This window comes from Schistocerca serialis, chromosome 10, assembly GCF_023864345.2.
Source record: "Schistocerca serialis cubense isolate TAMUIC-IGC-003099 chromosome 10, iqSchSeri2.2, whole genome shotgun sequence".
NCBI lineage: Eukaryota > Metazoa > Arthropoda > Insecta > Orthoptera > Acrididae > Schistocerca > Schistocerca serialis.
In genome coordinates, this window is record NC_064647.1 from 184,100,032 (window position 1) to 184,122,893 (window position 22,862).

The window sequence follows — 22,862 nt, forward strand, 5'->3', positions numbered from 1 at the left end:
CCGCCGCCGCCGCCGCCGGTCCTCCCGCCGGCACCGCCCACAGTGGACGCTTCGCTGCAACCGCCAGGCGCCTCCCTGGGTCACGCGCCGCCGATCGCTTCCCGTGACCGGCTGTCCTCCGACATGGAACTCTTGCCCGCTCCGGACCAGATGTCACCTTCGCCCGTCGGGTGCTCCGACTCGATGGAGGTCGACCCTTCGGCCCCTCCTGACTATCTTAGGGCTCATAATCCGCATGTTGGCGTGCACCCTGGACTAGGTTTTCAGGCGTTTCCTAGCTCCCCTCGGACCGAATGGCAGGGTGCGGGTGGTACAGCCACGCCTGTTGTTAGGCTCCCCACCTCGTCGCATACGTCACCATGGGGTCCTCCCCACGGCGGGCGGAAGCCTTATAACACAACCGTCCGCCGATTTGCGGGGGAGGAATGTGTTGTCATCGCCAGACACCACACTTGCTAGGTGGTAGCTTTTAAATCGGCCGCGGTCCGTTAGTATACGTTGGACCCGCGTGTCGCCACTATCAGTGATTGCAGACCGAGCGCCGCCACACGGCAGGTCTAGAGAGACGTACTGGCACTCGCCCCAGTTGTACAGCCGACTTTTCTAGGAACGGTTCACTGAGAATTACGCTCTCAATTGCCGAGACGATAGTTAGCATAGCCTTCAGCTAAGTCAATGGCTACGACCTAGCAAGGCGCCATTTATCCTTTGCTATGTATCTAATGAAGCATGTACAGTAACAAGACCAATGTTCACCAATTGTGGATTAAAGTTAAGTATACCACCAGCTACGTACTTTTCTTTATAGCATTCATTACGTATCCTGTTTCAGACCTCACGCCAGCCTGCGTGCCTTTCGGTTACCCGTCACTGTGGACTGGCTGTCTTGTCAGTCCACAACATTTTGTGAGAAACCGACCGTATAAGTTTTCCACGTGATCTAGGTGCCTCTTTACGCACAATAAGCTGAGTGCAAGTGGTGACATAGTGGCTAGTGCATGGCTTCTAACGTTTTGCGTTCTGCTTCAAAACCTGATTATTTTATTTAGTTTATTTTTCATTTACGTACCCTTGTCCATAGCAGGTTACTACACAAATGTTTCTTGTCAAGTTAGGTGATACAAGGACGTTTCATTGATTGTAAAATTACAACCGAGTTTCATAATAAGTGTCATAAATTTATTATACAACACATGTGTGTATCGTATTTTCAAAGGGCACAAACATTTCCAAATCTCGTATTTTCATATTTCAGTCTCGTATCAACTGTTATATTAATTCTTATGTTTTATTCTTGGTCTTATTCTTCTGGAAGATTTCGTGTATTCCCTTGGATGATGCTGCGACAGAGTGGTTTTGGCCCTCTTCGTATTTTTATCAGATTCACACAGTTCAACCCACCTGCCTCATAGGCTTCTTGTCTGCTCGTTGTCCCTCCTCTCTATCGTATCAGAGACTATCTAGGTATAAATATCGGGCGTTCGGGTTTTACCTTCTGGTAGCAAGATATTTAAAGTTCCGTTGACTGGTTATTGCCATTAAGAGTCATAAAATGGCTATCAAGTACGTATATTCTCTGCAAGTTTACAATTATAAAAATCCGGTACACTTAGTCACTTAAAAGCAACCAGAAATTTGGAAGTTCGACCTGAATATCGTTTGCGATCCAACCAGTCACCAACCCACAACTTTACACGAGTTAAGCAGCCAGTCAATTCAGTGGTCTCCTTTACAAAAGTACTCGTCGCAATATTCCGTCAAAAATGCGAAACATGCCTCGCTGGTTTTCTAAGTTCGACCAGAATGTTTCATACGCGGTTATCTTTCACACAGAACCACATAAAATTACCAAGCGATCGCTGCGGCAGGTCGCTTTCTGTTAGTGACAACGTAACCGAATTTACGTCTCCAATTCTTCATTTCACGTACTATCTGAGAAAAGAGATCTAACGTCACGTGTTCGGAACAGTGGTTCAGAAGTGACTCTCCTAGGCAGTGCCCTTGTACATACAGTACCCCTCTCTCCTCATGGGAAGCTTTCAGTTCTGATTGACTGTTGATCTGAACGAGCAATCGGAACATTCTTTATCGCGGCAGAATCCTCTCTTATCCAATCAAAATTTAGAAAGTAAATTTACGTAAGCCAACTTTCAATTTATGACATTGCTTTTTAATTATAAACCACTTAAAGTACGAAATAAATCCGAAATTAAATAGCAAAATTACTACGATCGCGGAATTGAAAAGCAGCTACAATCGCATAGTAGTGGAAAGCCTTCAGGACCAGATGAGATACCTGTAAGATTCTATAAAGATTATGCGAAAGAACTTGCTCCCCATCTAGCAGTAGTTTATCGTGGATCACTTGAGCAACGAAAGGTACCTAAGGACTGGAAAAAAGCGCAGGTCATTCCCGTTTTTGAGAAAGGCCGTACGACAGATCCACACAGTTATAGACCTATATCGTTGGCGTCAATCTGATGTAGAATTATGGAACATGTGTTATGCTCAAGAATTATGACGTTCTTGGAAAATGAACAGTTCCTCTATAAAAATCAACATGGAATCAGCAAACAGAGGTCCTGCGAAACTCAGCTCGCTCTGTTCCTCCATGAGATCCACAGCACAGTGGACAACGGCACTCATGTTGATGCCGTGTTCCTTGATTTCAGTAAGGCATTTGACGCCGTCCCGAATTGTCGTTTAATGAAAAAAAATACGAGCTTATGGAGTATCGGAGCAGACCTTAGATTGGATTCAAGACATTCTTGCAAATAGAACTTAACACGTCGCTCTTAACGGAACTAAATCGACAGGTGTAAAGGTAATATCCGGAGTACCAAAGGGAAGTGTGATAGGACCGTTGCTGTTCACAATATAGATAAATGATCTAGTAGAAAGCATCGGATGCTCTTTAAGGCTATTCGCAGGTGATACCAAAGTAGCAATGCCAGAAGTTAGTAAGAACTTGCAGAAAGACGTGCAGAGAATTAATGAATGGTGCAGACTCTGGCAGTTGACCCTGAACGTAAATAAATGTAGCATATTGCGTATACATAGGAAAAGAAATCCACTATTGTACAGCTACACTAATGATGACAAATAGCTGGAGACAGCGTCTGCCGTAAAATATCTAGGGGAGACACATTAACTGGAATGACTATATAAAACAGATAGTGGGAAAGGCAGACACAAGACTCAGATTCATCGTAAGAATTTTAAGGAAATGTAACCACAAAGAAGTGGCTTATAAGGCACTTGTTCGCCCGGTACTTGAGTACTGTTCATCTGTCTGACATCCCTATTAGGCAGGACTGATAAAGGAGATGGAGAAGATCCAACGAAGAGCGACGCGGTTCGTCACGGGATCATTTAGCTGACGAAAGAGCGTTACAGAGATGGTAAACAAACTTCACTGGCAGACGCTACAAGGGAGACGTTGTGCATAACGGAGAGATTTACTACTGAAATTGCGGGAAAGCACATTTCAGGAGGAATCAGACAAAATATTACTTCCACCCCCCCCCCCCCCCCCCCGTCCCATATACGTCTCGCGCATTGAACACGAGGAGAAAATTCGAGAAATTAGAGCCAATACAAAGGCTTACCGATATTCATTCTTCCCAAGCACTATTCGCTAGTGGAACAGGGTTGGAGGGATCATATAATATAGTGGTACCGAAAGTACCCTCCGCCACACACCATTAGGTGGTTTGCGGAGTATGATGTAGGTGTAGATGTAGATGTTATTAACTTTTTTCTGGCTGCGTTTTACAAAACCATGATCAGTCAAACGTATGTCACATGACTCATCGTTCTTCCCAGGATTGTTCCCAACATTTGGATTTCACATAGATCTTCACAAAATAAAACATTTCCAATTTCGTATGTCTCTCATTCACTCTCTGTCACTCCCACTCACTCACATAAAAAATATAACTGAAAATCAATTTTAAAATGTTTCAATACCACGTCAAATAAAAGTTACAAATATTATAAAATGAAAGATTATAGTTAACTGAGTTTTGGCAACTGAACTTTTCATTATTGCTCAATATGACCTTGAAGGTTAATCTGTTGCCGTTGCTAGATCAGTTCTGAAATACCGGAATGGTTTTTTTGTGATATTTATGTAAAATTTTTTGGCTTCGAAACTATGATAAACAATGAAATGTAACCTGGACAGTATAATATTAGCAATAACAAAAAGCAATGTGTAAAGATTCAACAAAATCGGAGAATAACTAATTCACAGGGAGCGTAAACTTTCTACTACCGGCGCGCCGTGTGTCTGCAGCAGGCGGCACCTGACGCAGATGCGTCGGCTGCTTTCTGACTGAAGGAAGAACAAGAAAAGCGAACGAATCTCCTGCAGCCACTGGACCGTTGGAGCTCACCGCACCCTTCACAACGCGGAATAACTAGCTACGTTAAAATACCGACCGTAGTAACATTCGGAACACGAACATTCCAAACACCGCGAGCATCACGCGAAGGTAGGTTTCTCACAGCGGCATTTGTTCGTGCGAATCTCACTCGGGAAAGAAATGTCATTAATATTGCTGAAGATTTCACAAATAGTCAATAATTTGGCCGCAAACCATACATAACGAATCACTTTTCCGAAACCCGCCATTTGCAGTTGATTATGAATTAAGATACGCTACAGGAATTTCAGCGAAATACACTCCTGGAAATTGAAATAAGAACACCGTGAATTCATTGTCCCAGGAAGGGGAAACTTTATTGACACATTCCTGAGGTCAGATACATCACATGATCACACTGACAGAACCACAGGCACATAGACACAGGCAACAGAGCATGCACAATGTCGGCACTAGTACAGTGTATATCCACCTTTCGCAGCAATGCAGGCTGCTATTCTCCCATGGAGACGATCGTAGACATGCTGGATGTAGTCCTGTGGAACGGCTTGCCATGCCATTTCCACCTGGCGCCCCCGTTGGACCAGCGTTCGTGCTGGACGTGCAGACCGCGTGAGACGACGCTTCATCCAGTTCCAAACATGCTCAATGGGTGACAGATTCGGAGATCTTTCTGGCCAGGGTAGTTGACTTACACCTTCTAGAGCACGTTGGGTGGCACGGGATACATGCGGACGTGCGTTGTCCTGTTGGAACAGCAAGTTCCCTTGCCGGTCTAGGAATGGTAGAACGATGGGTTCGATGACGGTTTGGATGTACCGTGCACTATTCAGTGTCCCCTCGACGATCACCAGTGGTGTACGGCCAGTGTAGGAGATCGCTCCCCACACCATGATGCCGGGTGTTGGCCCTGTGTGCCTCGGTCGTATGCAGTCCTGATTGTGGCGCTCACCTGCACGGCGCCAAACACGCATACGACCATCATTGGCACCAAGGCAGAAGCGACTCTCATCGCTGAAGACGACACGTCTCCATTCGTCCCTCCATTCACGCCTGTCGCAACACCACTGGAGGCGGGCTGCACGATGTTGGGGCGTGAGCGGAAGACGGCCTAACGGTGTGCGGGACCGTAGCCCAGCTTCATGGAGACGGTTGCGAATGGTCCTCGCCGATACCCCAGGAGCAACAGTGTCCCTAATTTGCTGGGAAGTGGCGGTGCGGTCCCCTACGGCACTGCGTAGGATCCTACGGTCTTGGCGTGCATCCGTGCGTCGCTGCGGTCCGGTCCCAGGTCGACGGGCACGTGCACCTTCCGCCGACCACTGACGACAACATCGATGTACTGTGGAGACCTCACGCCCCACGTGTTGAGCAATTCGGCGGTACGTCCACCCGGCCTCCCGCATGCCCACTATACGCCCTCGCTCAAAGTCCGTCAACTGCACATACGGTTCACGTCCACGCTGTCGCGGCATGCTACCAGTGTTAAAGACTGCGATGGAGCTCCGTATGCCACGGCAAACTGGCTGACACTGACGGCGGCGGTGCACAAATGCTGCGCAGCTAGCGCCATTCGACTGCCAACACCGCGGTTCCTGGTGTGTCCGCTGTGCCGTGCGTTTGATCATTGCTTGTACAGCCCTCTCGCAGTGTCCGGAGCAAGTATGGTGGGTCTGACACACCGGTGTCAATGTGTTCTTTTTTCCATTTCCAGGAGTGTAATTTCAGATAATATTTCCATTCATTAATTTTTTTAAAATTTATTCCCCTGACATATAATTAGTAACGTACGAAGACAAGTTCAGTTCTATATACACTGGAAAATATTCGCATGTCAATGCTTTACGGACGTGAATAGATGAAAGGAAAACTATAAAATTTAATCAGATTTCGAAAACGGGGCGAAAGGACGCTAAAGTGTGAAACTGCAATGCTAAACAATGCGCCACCGCTTTGGTTGAATTGTAGTGATGAACCAAAACGTTATGACCAACTTTGGAACGAAATACGTCACTGATTCTGCGTATCAGGAATCCGACTTTGTTGGTAGGTTTGTGGAGGTATGTGGCATTAGATGTCTACACATGCCGCTGACGGCGCACGATAACGACCTAGATGGGCTCCACAGAGATTACTCAGGCGAATTTGGTGGCCGAGTCATCAACGTGAGTTCACTATAACGCTCCTCAAAGCACGGTAGCACGATTCTGACTCCGAGCCACAGAGAGTTACACTGCTGAAAGATATCGCCGTCGGGGAACACACCAAGCACGGAGGGATGCATGTGGTTTGCAGCTGTCACAGTGCCTTTGATTACCCACACAGGTCTCATGGAAGCACAGGGGAATGTCTCCCATAGCATAATACTGTTCCCACCAGCTTGCATCTGTGGAACGCTACACATTTCGAGCCACCGTTCACCTTGATGACCTAACAAAGCAAAAATGTGACTCACCCGAAGATCCGACAAGTTTCCACTGGTCGAAGATAGAACCCCGGTTGTCCCGTGTCCACTGCAATCGTAACTAACAAGGGGAGACCGCCAATTGTGAAATTTAGCTTCAATTCATACTGCGCATGGTAAGAGCTCATGGCCAGAGGTGTAATGTGGCAAAGCAGCAAGATGCACTTCTCAGCCGTTGTCGAGAAAATCGACAGTTAAAATAAACCGTTGCGGTGAAATATTCTCAACGATTAACAATTATCGACAGCGTCGTAGCTCAGCGGTAAGCGCTCGGGTTCGTAATCCGAAGGTCGCCGGATCGAATCTCGCGCCATGCATTTTTTTTTTTAGTATTTGTTTTTTGTTATTCAAATGTGTCTACACACACACACACACACACACACACACACACACACACACACACACACATATATATATATATATATATATATATATATATATATATATAATTCCCGGCAATCAGTTGCAACAATTATGCATATAATAAGTTGTTGAAGGTCGTTTGTCGTGGAAAAACTGGCGACTTCGAACATCATTATGTTTACCGCAAACAAAGTTGTATTTCACAAATGTTATTAATTGTCTTCATAATGTTAACAACGTATAGTTAACGGAAGACGTAGAAACGATATTCCGAAACGAATACGTATAGTGTAAGTCAAACGTTCGAATTAGAATAGCTGTGGCAGGTATGAAATATAAGCTCCGTTACTCGCTCGTTACACTTGAAGGACAGATGTTGAATGGGCCGAAACGAGCCGCCGCATAAAAGCGTAGTTGCCTGCTAATTTCGAAAGAAGGTAGATGCGGTCCCTAGCGCAACTTATAACATCGTCGAAAATCAGTGCGGACGTGAAAGCTTTGGTACACCCTGTTAAACAAACGGAAAAATGGAGGCGGTACAATTGGAGAGCGATCCGCCTTCACCAAAATGCATAAGCAATTCATTAATAGTTTTTATATATATATATATATATATATATATATATATATATATATATATATAGATTTGAACTACAAAAACCTAATAATTAAAAAAAATGTTGCATGGCACGAGATTCGATCCGGCGACCTTCCAATTACAAACCCGAGCGCTTACCGCTGCGCCACGACGCTGTATAATACTATTAACAGTAGAGGGCATTTCACCGCAACGGTTTATTTTAACTGTCGATTTTCTCGACAACGGCTGAGAAGTGCATCTTGGTGCTTTGCCACATTACACCTCTGGCCATGAGCTTTTATTATGCGCAGTATGAATCGAATCTGAATTTCACAATTGGCGGCCTCCCCTTGTAAGTGGTTCAAATGGCTCTGAGCACTATGGGACTTAACTTCTGAGGTCATCAGTCCCCTAGAACTTAGAACTACTTAAACCTAACTAACCTAAGGACATCACACACATCCATGCCCGAGGCAGGATTCGAACCTGCGACCGCAGCGGTCGCGCGGTTCCAGACTGTAGCGCCTAGAACCGCTCGGCCACAACGGCTGGCTAACTGAAGATGTCATCATCGAGTCAACGTGTGAACACGTAGGGGTGGTGTGTGCGGAGTTCAGTGGTCACCACTGTGCCGTGAACAGTCCTCTGAAAGACTTGTGTGCGCACCAGTATTGTGTTCTTTCGGCAGAGATGCCACAGATCGCCATCTACCCTACTTTACAAATGAGACGGGTCTCCGAACACCACGTTCTGTGACGAGTCATAGGCGTCCAACCATTTAGCGTCTAAGGGTAGTTTCACTGTCCTTCTACCTCGTTTCGGAGCTGCTCGCGACAGTAGCAGGCAAACATTCGACCAGCTTCACCGTTTTCGAAATACCCGTTCACAGACTCCACGTAGTAAAAATCTGCCCTTCGTCAGAGTCGCTTTTCTCAATGGATTTCCCCCTTTTACAGCCAATATCTTAGCTAGGGTGATCGCCCGTCCATGTGTGCTCTGTCTATATACTTTCGTTACAGCGTCACATGCCCGCAATGGGAACAAGCAGCATACAACGTTGCGGTGAGCAGTGGTCCCAGCTGTTTGGGTGATCAGCGTATTTAGGCGCTAAAAGACACAGAAAATACTCCAAAACTTTGACCGTTGTTTTCTGAAACGTAACAGCCCATTAAGACCCACTTAAAACGTACATTCTCCAGTTTTAATCCGGGATTATACATGTAAACAAAAATTCGTAATATGTAATATGGGTGAAAAATTATAGCAGCAAAACTATTACACTACAACTAAGGTAAAGTACAGAAGTACTGTAAATGATAGGAATATTTTCTATGAAACGAGCATCTAGTAATTAATAAAATATGCAAATACATTATTGTGATCACGTATTCGAGAAGTTATACTCGAATCAAGTCATAGATACAGACTAATATGGTAACATCAGAAAACAAACAATTATATGTTTATTATCAGTTCTTAAATACGTATTTTAACTGTTATATAATCAAAAAACCATTTTAAACAATTTCGATGATTGTTCGGAATTGTTTAGAAGATATATATAGGGTCAGCCACGTTGGCATGGGAGTCAGTACTTTGTGTGAACTTGCGCAGAAAACATGTAGCTTGTTGAGTAAGTTTCATTTCATTATTGTAAGAATGTTACTACTTATTTCACTTTTGTAAAGATGCTTTGATTTTCGTGAATAAATTAAACCATGCATGGAAACATAATACAGGATTAAATATTCGTTTAATCAAATAGTTAAATGTTACAGTAAGTCTAAGAATCCAGGACTACGACTGCGACAGATCGTCTGCAACGATGAGTACACGACCTTAAGTCAAAATCATTTCATAGAACGTTTTATTGCTCGGAGACGTAGGAATATCTGCAGATAAGCCGAGGTACGTGTTCGCTGATTTTGAGCCCTCTTCCACTGAGTAGAGTGGCTACCAAGTCGTCCGCCCCCTTAGCTGAGTGATCAGCACGTCTGACTACCATGCGAGGTCACTTGTCCCACGTTGCGATGGATCTGCTTGGACTCTGCAGCTGCCACCCGCCATGTTTTGTGCCAAAGAATGTCCATCAAATGATTGCGTTTGACTGAACCTCAAATGAAACTTCAGAATAGTTGCAAATAAGGTGTGCAGATAAATAATGGAAACTGATTGACTGTTGCTGCATGAATAACTACAAAAATTAATTGGAAAGAATAACTGAAAGAAATTGGAAGATACACATATGCTGGGTAAAGTTTAACTGGTACTAATACACTACTGGCCATTAAAATTGCTACACCAAGAAGAAACGCAGATGATATTCATTTGACAAATATATTATACTAGAACTGACATGTCATTACATTTTCACCCAATTTGTGTGCTTAGATCCTGAGAAATCAGTAACCAGAACAACCACCTCTGGCCCTAATAACGGCCTTGATACGCCTGGCATTGAGTCAAACAGAGCTTGGATGGCGTGTACAGGTACAGCTGCCCATGCAGCTTCAACACGATACCACAGTTCATCAAGAGTAGTGACCGGCGTATTGTGACGAGCCAGTTGCTCGGTCACCATTGACCAGACGTTTTCAATTGGTGAAAGATCTGGAGAATATGCTGGCCAGGGCAGCAGTCGAACATTTTCTGTATCCAGAAAGGCCCGTACAGGACCTGCAACAAGCGGTCGGGCATTATCCTGCTGAAATGTAGTGTTTCGCAGGGATTGAATGAAGGGTAGAGCCACGGGTCGTAACACATCTGAAATGTAGCGTCCACTGTTCAAAGTGCCGTAAATGCGAACAAGAGGTGATCGAGACGTGTAACCAATGGCACCCCATACCATCACGCCGGGTTATACGCCAGTATGGCGATGACGAATACACGCTTCCAATGTCCGTTCACCGTGATATCGCCAAACACGGATGCGACCATCATTATGCTGTAAACAGAACCTGGATTCATCCGAAAAAACAACGTTTTGCCATTCGTACACACAGATTTGTCGTTGAGTACACCATCGCAGGCGCTCCTGTCTGTGATGCAGCCATGGTCTCCGAGCTGATAGTCCATGCTGCTGCAAACGTCGTCGAACTGTTCGTGCAGATGGTTGTTGTCTTGCGAACGTCCCCATCTGTTGACTCAGGGATCGAGACGTGGCTGCACCATCCGTTACAGCCATGCGGATAAGATGCCTGTCACCTCGACTGCTAGTGATACGAGACCATTGGGATCTAGCACGGCGTTCCGTATTATCCTCCTGAACCCACCGATTCCATATTCTGCTAACTGTCATTGGATCTCGACCAACGCGAGCAGTAATGTCGCGATACGATAAACCGCAATCGCGGTAAACTACAATCCGACCTTTATCAAAGTGATGGTACGCATTTCTCCTCCTTACACGAGGCATCACAACAACGTTTCACCAGGCAACGCCGGTCAACTGCTGTTTGTGTATGAGAAATCGGTTGGAAACTTTCCTCATGTCAGCACGTTGTAGGTGTCGCAACCGGCGCCAACTTTGTGTGTATGCTCTGAAAAGCTAATCATTTGTATATCACAGCATCTTCTCCCTGTCGGGTAAATTTGGCGTCTGCAGCACGTCGTCTTCGTGGTGTAGCAATTTTAATGGCCAGTAGTGTATCAACAGACATTTAAGATAGATATTCATCATGTAAGTTACGTACTTCTTCACATTAATTCCATTGTGCGTACTCCTGATTATAACAATGCGGACGCAGGATCGCTCGTCCGCTGCTCTTGTCTTGCAGGCCTCTCGTCGCGAGAAAAATGATGAACAGACAGGTGTGGTCAATGTGAATATCTGAATAAACTTCACTTTCACAATACCTTTTTATAGCACTTTTTAATGTATGCTTGAAATACACATTTTTAAACAATACTGGTATGATGGATCTCATCATACGTCTGCCCACCACGACTTACAGAAACAAATAGATGAAGGTACAGAAAGTAATCAATTAAAGAGCGTATCTCTTCTCCTTTTTTGTATCAAAACAGTATCTCTGCCAAAAAATAACTCGTCAATTTACCTTTGGCTTTGTCTATATGTAGCTTACATGTATAAAAGGAAAAGAACGAAGAAAGAAAAAATAATATGATCCATTACACTTTGTAAAGGCTGCGCATTCTAGATATTATTATTGTTATTACTATTATTATCCAATAGATGTTCATTAAGGTGATAGTAGACATATGAATCGGGATCTTTTGATATGTTTCGACTGAGATGCCTCAGTGGCTTCGAAAAAAAAAAGCACTCCATCTTCAGGTCACGAGTGGCCTACCAGGACCATCCGACCGCCGTGTCATCCTCAGCTGAGGATGTGGATAGGAGGGGCGTGGGGTCAGCACACCGCTCTCCCGGTCGTTATGATGGTATTCTTGACCGAAGCCGCTACTATTCGGTCGAGTAGCTCCTCAGTTTGCATCACGAGGCTGAGTGCACCCCGAACAAAGGCAACAGCGCATGGCGGCCTGGATGGTCAGTCATCCAAATGCCGACCACGCCCGACAGCGGTTAACTTCGGTTATCTCACGGGAACCGGTGTATCCACTGCGGCAAGGGCGTTGCCTGGCTTCGAAAAGCTTCTCTTTAAAAACAATTTAAAAAAGCCGGAGTCAGAAATTAAGTTCAGCAATACTCTCATACTGGGCTTGTTGGGATAATTTTATGGGGGCTGTCACACACTAAGTCCGTTATGTGACTGCTAATACGAGACGATTTTTGCCTTTTAACAAATGTTAGTAATGTTAGACACAATTTCTAAAACGGAAGCAGAAAGTGAAAACAGGGATAGCGCTATATGAACTGACAGAGTAAATATGAACGCACTGAATGGTATAAAAATGTAGAAATAATTTCAAACGACTTTATGTTGTAACCAGAAGCGTGTGTAATGCTATACCACAACCAAGTTTCATTTGTGAATTTTTGTTTTATTATAGCGAACAAAGAGCCTTCAGCGTGTACGTATCAATCAGATGCAGGTTCTGTGTTGGCAGTGTATCTCAAATTAATGAACGGCCGAAGAGTTCAACAAAACTGTACGACAGAGTGACGTCTTGTTTTAGGCACACAGTCGCAACACGCACAGGGCAATCCGCGCATCATCGAAGGCAAGGCGGCGGCGCTCGGCCAGTTCCCACACCAGGCCCTCCTCGTCGCGGACGATCACTTCATATGCGGCGGATCACTCATCACGAAGACTGCAGTCCTCACCGCCGGCTTCTGCACGGTCGGGTGAGTGGCAGCGGTAAGCGGCAACTGGGCTGGCAGAGCGCAAGTGGCGCAGGCTAATGGGCCAATGTCTCATCTCGGGTGTTACAAATGTATGCTCGTTTGGGAAAATTGCGTCCTACGTTACACTTTAATAAGCTGTTGTTTCCTGTACTCACAGCTGTGATTTCAATACTTTGGTATGTAAATATTGTTGTTCTTGTGGTCTTCAGCTCTGAGACTGGTTTGATGCAGCTCTCCATGCTACTCTATCCTGTGCAAGCTTCTTCATCTCCCTGTACCTACTGCAACCTACATCCTTCCGAATCTGCTTCGTGTATTCATCTCTTGGTCTCCCTCTACGATTTTTACCCTCCACGCTGCCCTCCAGTACTAAATTGGTGATCCCTTGATGCCACAGAACATGTCCTTCCAACCGATCCCTACTTCTAGTCAAGTTGTGCCACAAACTCCTCTTCTCCCAAATTCTATCAATACCTCCTCATTAGTTATGTGATCTACCCACCTAATCTGCAGCATTCTTCTGTAGCTCCACATTCCAAAAGCTTCTACTCTCTTCTTGTCTAAACTATTTATCGTCCACGTTTCACTTCCATACAAGGCTACACTCCATACAAATACTTTCAGAAACGACTTCCTGACAAATCAATACTCGGTGTTAACAAATTTCTCTTCTTCAGAAACGCTTTCCTTGCCATTGCCAGTCTACATTTTGTATCCTCGCTGCTTCTACCATCATTAGTTATTTTGCTCCCCAAATAGCAAAACTCCTTTACTACTTTAAGTGTCTCATTTCCTAATCTAATTCCCTCAGCATCACCCGACTTAATTCGACTACATTCCATTATCCTCGTTTTGCTTTTGTTGATGTTCATCTTATACCCTCCTTTGAAGAGACTTTCCATTCCGTTCAACTGCTCTTCCAAGTCCTTTGCTGTCTCTGACAGAATTACAATTTCATCGGCGAACCTCGAAGTTTTTATTTGTTCTCCGTGGATTTTAATACCTACTCCGAACTTTTCTTTTGTTTCTGTTACTGCTTGCTCAATATACAGATTGAATAGCATCGGGGAGATGCTACAACCCTGTCTCACTCCCTTCCCAACCACTGCTTCCCTTTCATACCCCTCGACTCTTATAACTGCCATCTGGTTTCTGTACAAATTGTACATAGCCTTTCGCTCCCTGCCACCGTCAGAATTTGAAAGAGCGTATTCCAGTCAACATTGTCAAACGCTTTCTCTAAGTCTACAAATGCTAGAAACATAGGTTTGTCTTTCCTTAATCTTTCTTCTAAGATAAGTCGTAGGGTCAGTATTGCCTCACGTGTTCCAACATTTCTACGAAATCCAAACTGATCTTCCCCGAGGTCAGCTTCTACCAGTTTTTCCATTCGTCTGTAAGGAATTCTCGTTAGTATTTCACAGCTGTGACTTATTAAACTGATAGTTCGGTAATTTTCACATCTGTCAACAAACAAATATTATGTGTGATTGTCATGGGAAACGGAAGTGCAAAGTACAAGGTATATCGGTGTGACATGAGCGTTAAGATACGAATGTGTCGATAGCGAACTGTTGTTGTGAAAGAGCCTTAATTTTTTTTGTTTGGTTGGTATGACGCATGTCAAAGATATTTAGTATACATCAAGTCATTGCCGGCCGTGGTGGTCTAGCGGTTCTAGGCGCGCAGTCCGGAACCGCGAGACTGCTACGGTCGCAGGTTCGAATCCTGCCTCCGGCATGGATGTGTGTGATGTCCTTAGGTTAGTTAGGTTTAAGTAGTTCTAAGTTCTAGGGGACTGATGACCACGGTAGTTCAGTCCCATAGTTCTCAGAGCCATTTTGAACATCAAGTCATGGAACAAACAACATCATATGTTTTCATCGTGTTAACAATGTCGAATTTTGTACAAGAAAGTGATGATTTGCGGAAAACATTAATTTTTCATTTGAAAAAAAGTGCTGCATGCTTGTCGAAGCATATGGTGATCATGCTGTATCAGAAGCAACATGCAAAAGATGGTTTCAACGGTTCAGAAATAATGATTTTGATGTAAGAAATGAAGAAATGGCTGACATCGAAATAAGTGTCCAAGGAATAGAAAAGCAACTGAAATCACTCAACAGAGGAAAGTCCACTGGACCTGACGGGATACCAATTCGATTCTACACAGAGTATGCGAAAGAACTTGCCCCCCTTCTAACAGCCGTGCACCGCAAGTCTCTAGAGGAACGGAAGGTTCCAAATGATTGGAAAAGAGCACAGGTAGTCCCAGTCTTCAAGAAGGGTCGTCGAGCAGATGCGCAAAACTATAGACCTATATCTCTTACGTCGATCTGTTGTAGAATTTTAGAACAGGTTTTTTGCTCGAGTATCATGTGGTTTTTAGAAACCCAAAATCTACTATGTAGGAATCAACATGGATTTCGGAAATAGCGATCGTGTGAGACCCAACTCGCTTTATTTGTTCATGAGACCCAGAAAATATTAGATACAGGCTCCCAGGTAGATGCTATTTTTCTTGACTTCTGGAAGGCGTTCGATACAGTTCCGCACTGTCGCCTGACAAACAAAGTAAGAGCCTACGGAATATCAGACCAGCTGTGTGGCTGGATTGAAGAGTTTTTAGCAAACAGAACACAGCATATTGTTATCAATGGAGAGACGTCTACAGACGTTAAAGTAACCTCTGGCGTGCCACAGGAGAGTGTTATGGGACCATTGCTTTTCACAATATATATATAAATGACGTAGTAGATAATGTCGGAAGTTCCATGCGGCTTTTCGCGGATGATGCTGTAGTATACAGAGAAGTTGCAGCATTAGAAAATTGTGGCGAAATGCAGGAAGATCTGCAGCGGATAGGCACTTGGTGCAGGGAGTGGCAACTGACAACTGACCCTTAACATAGACAAATGTAATGTATGCGAATACATAGAAAGAAGGATCCTTTATTGTATGATTATATGATAGCGGAACAAACACTGGTAGCAGTTACTTCTATAAAATAACTGGTAGTATGCGTGCGGAACGATTTGAAGTGGAATGATCATATAAAATTAATTGTTGGTAAGGCGGGTACCAGGTTGAGATTCATTGGGAGAGTCCTTAGAAAATGTAGTCCATCAACAAAGGAGGTGGCTTACAAAACACTCGTTCGACCTATACTTGAGTATTGCTCATCAGTGTGGGATCCGTACCAGATCGGGTTGACGGAGGAGACAGAGAAGATCCAAAGAAGAGCGGCGCGTTTCGTCACAGGGTTATTTGGTAACCGTGATAGCGTTACGGAGATGTTTAACAAACTCAAGTGGCAGACTCTGCAAGAGAGGCGCTCTGCATCGCGGTGTAGCTTGCTCGCCACGTTTCGTGAGGGTGCGTTTCTGGATGAGGTATCGAATATATTGCTTTCCCCTACTTATACCTCCCGAGGATATCACGAATGTAAAATTAGAGAGATTAGAGCGCGCACGGAGGCTTTCAGACGGTCGTTCTTCCCGCGAACCATACGCGACTGGAACAGGAAAGGGAGGTAATGCCGTCCGCCACACACCGTTGGGTGGCTTGCGGAGTATAAATGTAGATGTAGATGTAGAAGAACGTGGAAGACCACCAAAAAAGTTCGAAGACGCCGAATTGCAAGCAATATTGGATGAAGATGATACTTTGAGTCAGAAGCAAATGGCAGCAATGCTAAATGTTGCACAACAAACAATTTATGACCGTTTGAAAGCTATGGGAAAGATACAAAAGTGTGGAAAATGGGTGACACATGAATTGAATGAAAGAGAGATGGAAAACCGAAAAACCATTTGTCAAATTTTGCTTCAAAGACATGAAAGAAAATCAATTTTGCGTCGAATTGTTACTAGCGATGAAAAATGGATTTATTTTAAGAATCATAAACGGGAAAAATCATGGGTAATCCGGGACAACCATCACCATCGACTGCAAAACCAGATCGATTCGGCGAGAAGACAATGCTCTGTGTTTGGTGGGATCAGAAAGGTGTGGTGTATCATGAGCTTCTAAAACCCGGTGAAACTGTGAATACTAATCGCTACAGACAACAAATAATCAATTTGAACTATGCATTGATCGGATAAAGACCAGAATGGGCCAGAAGTCATGGCAAAGTAACTTTTTTACACGACAATGCACCTGCACACAAAGCAAAACTGGTTCAGGATACAATCAAAACACTTGGCTGGGAGCTGCTACCCCACCCGCCGTATTCACCAGACTTGGCCCCTTCCGACTACCATTTGTTTTCATCAATGGGACATGCATTGGTTGAGGAACTCTTCGATTCCTACGAAGAAGTCGAAAATTCGGTGTCTGATTGGTTTGCTTCAAAAGACGAACATTTCTATTGGCGTGGTATCCACAAATTGCCAGAAGGGTGGTCAAAATGTATAGAAAGCAATAGTCAGTACTTTGAATAAAATGTTTTTACTTTTCAAAATTAGTGTTTCATTTTCACAAAAAAAACGCTCATTTCATACTGGTACACCTGATAAATTGCAAAGTAATGAAACACTTCCTGTTCATCAATGAAGCTGACAGTACTGTTTGTGGTGCATAATTTAGCTTTCGACATGGGTGACGATTCGACACTCTAACTCAACAAACTGCGTATTGGCTTCTGTGTCGGGTTCTTCGGCAGACGTTCATCTGATGATTTTACTGACGTTTCGCCAGAACGAGTGGCTGGCATTGTCAAAGCTCAGCCTCCGTTGCCGGTGGTGAACTGCAGCCGAGCTCTCGGCCGCAGAGTATATGTACGTGGCACGCCAACGTCCGAGGACTTCTCCGCTGTCATTTCCGGTGCGGTTCTCCTCTTGCTACCTGCGACGGTCGTTCGCTGCAGTACGTGAAGCCAGGATCCGTTTACCTTAAGGCTTTCCTCTTTCTTATTGAAGCTGTTCCCGTGTTTTTGTGTTTCTACAGCTTCTCTGAACAAGCGGGTGTGATAGTGCTTCTCTACAGCCAGAACTTCCGAGTCGGCGAATTTTATTACGTGGTCGGTCTCACTCAGTGCGTGATCTGCCACGGCCGATATCTTCACCCGCCCCAGCCTGCAATGTCGCTTGTGTTCTTCGATCCTGGTGTTCACTGATCGTCCAGTCATTCGGACATAAACTTTTCCACATGTGCAAAGTATACGGTATATTCCCGACATTGCAAGTGGGTCTCTTTTCTCCTTTGCCGATCTAAGACACTCTTTGATCTACCGAGTCGGTTTGAAAATCGTCTTGGGTACGCCGTGTTTGCGCAATACACGGCCGATTCCGTCCGTAACTCTCGGAATGTATGGCAGAAAGGCCGTACCCGACCTTTCTGTTTCTGATTCTGGAGCTGGTTTGACAGTTTGTGTAGGTATCGGTCCAATGTGTCGGTTTTCGATACACGCTGTGTCCCAGGTTCTCGTCATCCCTTGAGACCAGCACATCTAGAAACGGCAGTTTTTTGACTTTTTCTACTTCCATGGTAAATTTTATGTCAGCATGGTGGCTATTCAAGTGTCTTAGGAAGTCACCGAGCTCCACATGGCTCCACACGACGGAAGTATCATCGACGTATCTGTACCACACCTTAGGTTTGCAAGTCGCCAAGCCCAGTGCCTGCGCTTCGAATTGTTCCATGAAGAAGTTGGCCACCAGTGGACTAAGAGGACTACCCATGGCGACGCCTTCCGGAGCTGTTCGTAGAAATTGTCATTCAGCGTGAAATAGCTCGTGGTGAGGCAAGCATGGCAGAGCTTTGTGATGTCTTGCGGGAAAATGAAACCGATGTGGTCCAGAGCGTCACTGAGTGGCACTTTCGTAAACAAAGAAACAACATCAAAGCTGACCAGGATGTCGTTTGCTGAAAGCTTCAGTTTCTTCAGCTTCTCAGTGAAATGTCCTGAGTCCCTTATGTATGTGTCGGTTTTCCCCACGTGCGGCTGGAGCAGAGAGGCCAAGTGTTTTGCCAGTTTATACGTCGGTGAGCCAGGAGCGCTAACGATCGGTTTTAGTGGAACATTGTTCTTATGGATCTTAGGTAATCTATACAGCCGAGGTGGTAGGCCTTCTGTGTTGGGCAGGTATCTCTGCATGTCCGCCGGTAGAGAAGACGCCTTGATTAACCGATTCGTATTCCGTGTGATACGCTGAGCAATGGGTACTCCACAAATAATATTAGAAGTGAAACAGAGCCAAACACTCAGCGAAGTAAGGAATCAGAAAAAGAAACGTCGGGTACGGCCTTTCTGCCATACATTCCCAGAGTGACAGACGGAATCGGCCGTAAATTGCGCAAAAACGGCGTAAAGACGATTTTCAAACCGAGTAGGTAGATCAAAGAGTGTCTTAGATCGGCAAAGGAGAAAAGAGACCCACTTGCAATGTCGGGAATATACCATATACCATGCACACGCGGAAAAGTTTATGTCAGAATGACTGGACGATCAGTCAACACCAGGATCAAAGAACATAAGCGACATTGCAGGCTGGGGCGGGTGAAGATATCGGCCGTGGCAGAGCACGCACTGAGTGAGACCGACCACGTAATAAAATTCGCCGACACGGAAGTTCTGGTTGTAGAGAAGCATGTAACCTCCCCACAAAAATTTTACAAGAAAGAAATACGACAATACTTAATAGAAATGGGAGCCGAGTGTAACCTCCCCACAAAAATTTACATGAATGACAATATTATTTATGAATGCCAATGGACATTGCTCTAAGCGTAACCTGCCCACAATGAAATGTACTGACAATGGGAACAAAAATGTGAAATTCGCAATCTGACTCAAATATAAATTCTTCACAAAAATTAAAGTCCATTCAGTGATAAGAAAATTCAATTAAACCGAAACATCGGTCTTTGGCCCTGTGTAGAACAATCAGAATTAAAGTCTTACCTCAGAATAAATGGATGTCACATTTCTGCTCTTATTTCTGCGCACGGCTTGGAGGAACTGCATTGCAAATAATATTATTCCTTTTTTCTGTAAATTTACTGAAATTTTTCTTCAAAAGAAGTGGAATGAAATGGGAAGTGCAACGAAATCTTTAGTTCAATAAAAAATTAAATTTTTGAAAAAATGCTTTTGAAATCAAAATTATTATTGGGGGACTTGTTAGAGATTGATTACAATAAATAAGTTTTACATTGTCTAATGATTATATTAATTAACAGTGTACCTCATTCAGCATCTTGACCAGTGTTGCCGACCGCCTACATCACACAACCGCACTGGGCTGCTACTACTGACCGACCGCTCTGCATGACGACTATTAGCGTACTGCACTGCACGACTACACAGAGCTACAGACTCGCAACGACTGACAACAGAGTACTGAGAACCGCTCGCAACACTCGCGCGGTCAAGCGCAAACTCTCTGGTCACAGATGCTACAATGCCTCGCCATCGCTGCTATGTTACATACGTGTTTCATAACCCTCCACTGGGGGGGCAAAAATTTGGCAGCGATGGTGAGTCATTTGGACTTGCCAAGCGCGGCAAAATTTTTCTTTAATTAACAAAATTCTTCAACTTACAGAATATTTAAACGTTGTGCACACGCACTAAGTACAAAATATATCAGACAAAGACAAAATGTGAGTACAAAACATAGTAGCAAATCAGAAAAAATGCATATACAAATTATTTGACAGATAACAAAGTGCACAGGCACTGAAAAATTCTTTAGCATATTCAGAACAAATAAACAGACTGGTAAGAAAAAATATCATGATGACAAGTGACATAAGTGTACTCGCATTGGAGTTCAGCGAATCGAAAAATGTATAACCTATGAACATAAATGATGTTACCAAAAAATTTTTTTTCTTTATGTGACAAGAATCAGGATAGGAAAGGGAAGGATTGCATCATGGTTGTAGCACTTTAGATTGCACACAGCTGTTCTGAAAGTCCATATCTTTCCACAGAAGTACAACACCAAGTGACACAACTTGATGTTCTTTTCCCATCAGAATTTATCAGTGTAGCCAAGACACTGAACTGTCGTAGTAATGTTCCATGTTTTCATTTTGGCAGTACCTTACGTACACCAAACAGTGGGACCATAATAATGTCTTCATCGCTCGCGGTGGTGGACAGCATGTCGTGTCAACACCACGCTCTTACAAGGCACACCAACGTAGAATTAGTGCAAAACCAAATATAGTGCTCCATGATCACTAGGATAAACAGGACAAATGGACATTGCAATAATTCAGGGTAGTTAGCTTATGAGGATAAGGACATTATGTCACATAATATTGACAATTACAGACTTAATTAGTAGTTTGCGGCATTCATAGCCCAGTTATTGAACATTTCTGTACCAAGTATGCAGTATTACAGAAGAATGTTCATTAATTGTTTTACATAGAATCAGTAGCCTTCTTTTCCTGGTTACAAAGTATTATGAAATAATCGCATTCTTTTCAGTTACAGAGTATAATTAAGAATCATTAACCTTCTCCTAATTACAGTTAATTAATCATTTGTCATTCCAATAATACTCATTATCCTTTTCCTAATTACAGTTAATTAATCATTTGTCGTTAATTAATCATTTGTCTAATTACAGGTAATTAATCATTTGTCGTTCCAATAATAATCATTAGCCTTTTCCTAATTACAAAGCATTATTAAACAGTCACATTCATTTCCAATTACAAAGTATGAACATTGAAAACAAAAGTTAATTAATGGCATAATTAATAACAATTCGTGGAGTGACATTAATTATTGGCACTCAGTGGCCAGCAAGTATTGAATAGAATCATCATTCAGTATTATTCAGATTATTACGAAGTCATTATTAAAAATCAGCTAGTTACAATCAAAGCATTAACAATCACAGGCACTATAAGTAGTCTCATTACAATAAACAGTGTTCCTCATTCAGTCAGATCATTACAATAAACAGTGGCAGTTATTAGCTAGTGACAAAGCATTATCTTAAATATATACCTTTTTTTTTGTCTCATTAAGAAGTCATTACTCAAGTGACGTACTATTCAGAGCTAATCAGTATTATTCAGAATTGTCTCAAACTGGTGTCACTATTTGGGACTGGTAATACCCTTTTTTTTTTTTTTTTTTTTTTTTTTTTTTTTTTTTTTTTTTTGTTAGCAATGCATTGCGTTGGGATCGATAATTAATTGCTGAGGCATAACACTATTTGCTTTTGACCTATTGCTGCAAACGAGGATAGGTAACGTCATTCGTCATGAGTCAGCTGTAGCAAGGTTATGTAACAAGGCAGTATATGTGATCACATTTATAAATGATAAACACAAATGGGTAAAAATACAAAAAAATGCAAGTACTAGAACAGGTATAATAAGTAACAGGTTTAGCAAGTATCATGAAAAGCTTCTCCTGGAAAAAATACAAAATGGATTATTGACCTGAAAGAAGAAACGCACACTATGCTGAAAAGTAGTGAACGTCGAATTAACAGGTAGTGAAACGTGTATAAAAATGTGTTCCATAGCTGTCCTTTCCAAAACTTTCCGTCATCCTACTATGCAATATAACACCTGCTGTCAAAGCAAACTGCAACAAATACTTAAATAACTACATAACATAAATACATAACTACAACATTATCTTCATCTGTAAAGAAAACTTCATTATACATCTCAACATAACACCATTATCATCATCACCTGTAAAGAAAAACTTCATTATTCATAATACCATTTCCTTCATCATTATTCATCAGTATTCATTATCATCTGCAAAAAATCACTTCATTACTCATTATACAACTATTCCTTATCTCTAGCATA

General features: G+C 43.3%; 1 protein-coding gene across 1 annotated transcript in view; it reads left to right on the forward strand.

Annotated features, from left to right (window-relative positions):
- The window catches only part of LOC126424657 (brachyurin-like), a 144,583-nt gene that overhangs the window by 25,696 nt on the left and 96,025 nt on the right, over positions 1-22,862 (forward strand). The window contains exon 2 of the mRNA XM_050087388.1: positions 12,896-13,064. Within this exon, the coding sequence (XP_049943345.1) occupies positions 12,896-13,064 (169 nt within the window). The remainder of the gene's footprint in view (positions 1-12,895; positions 13,065-22,862) is intronic.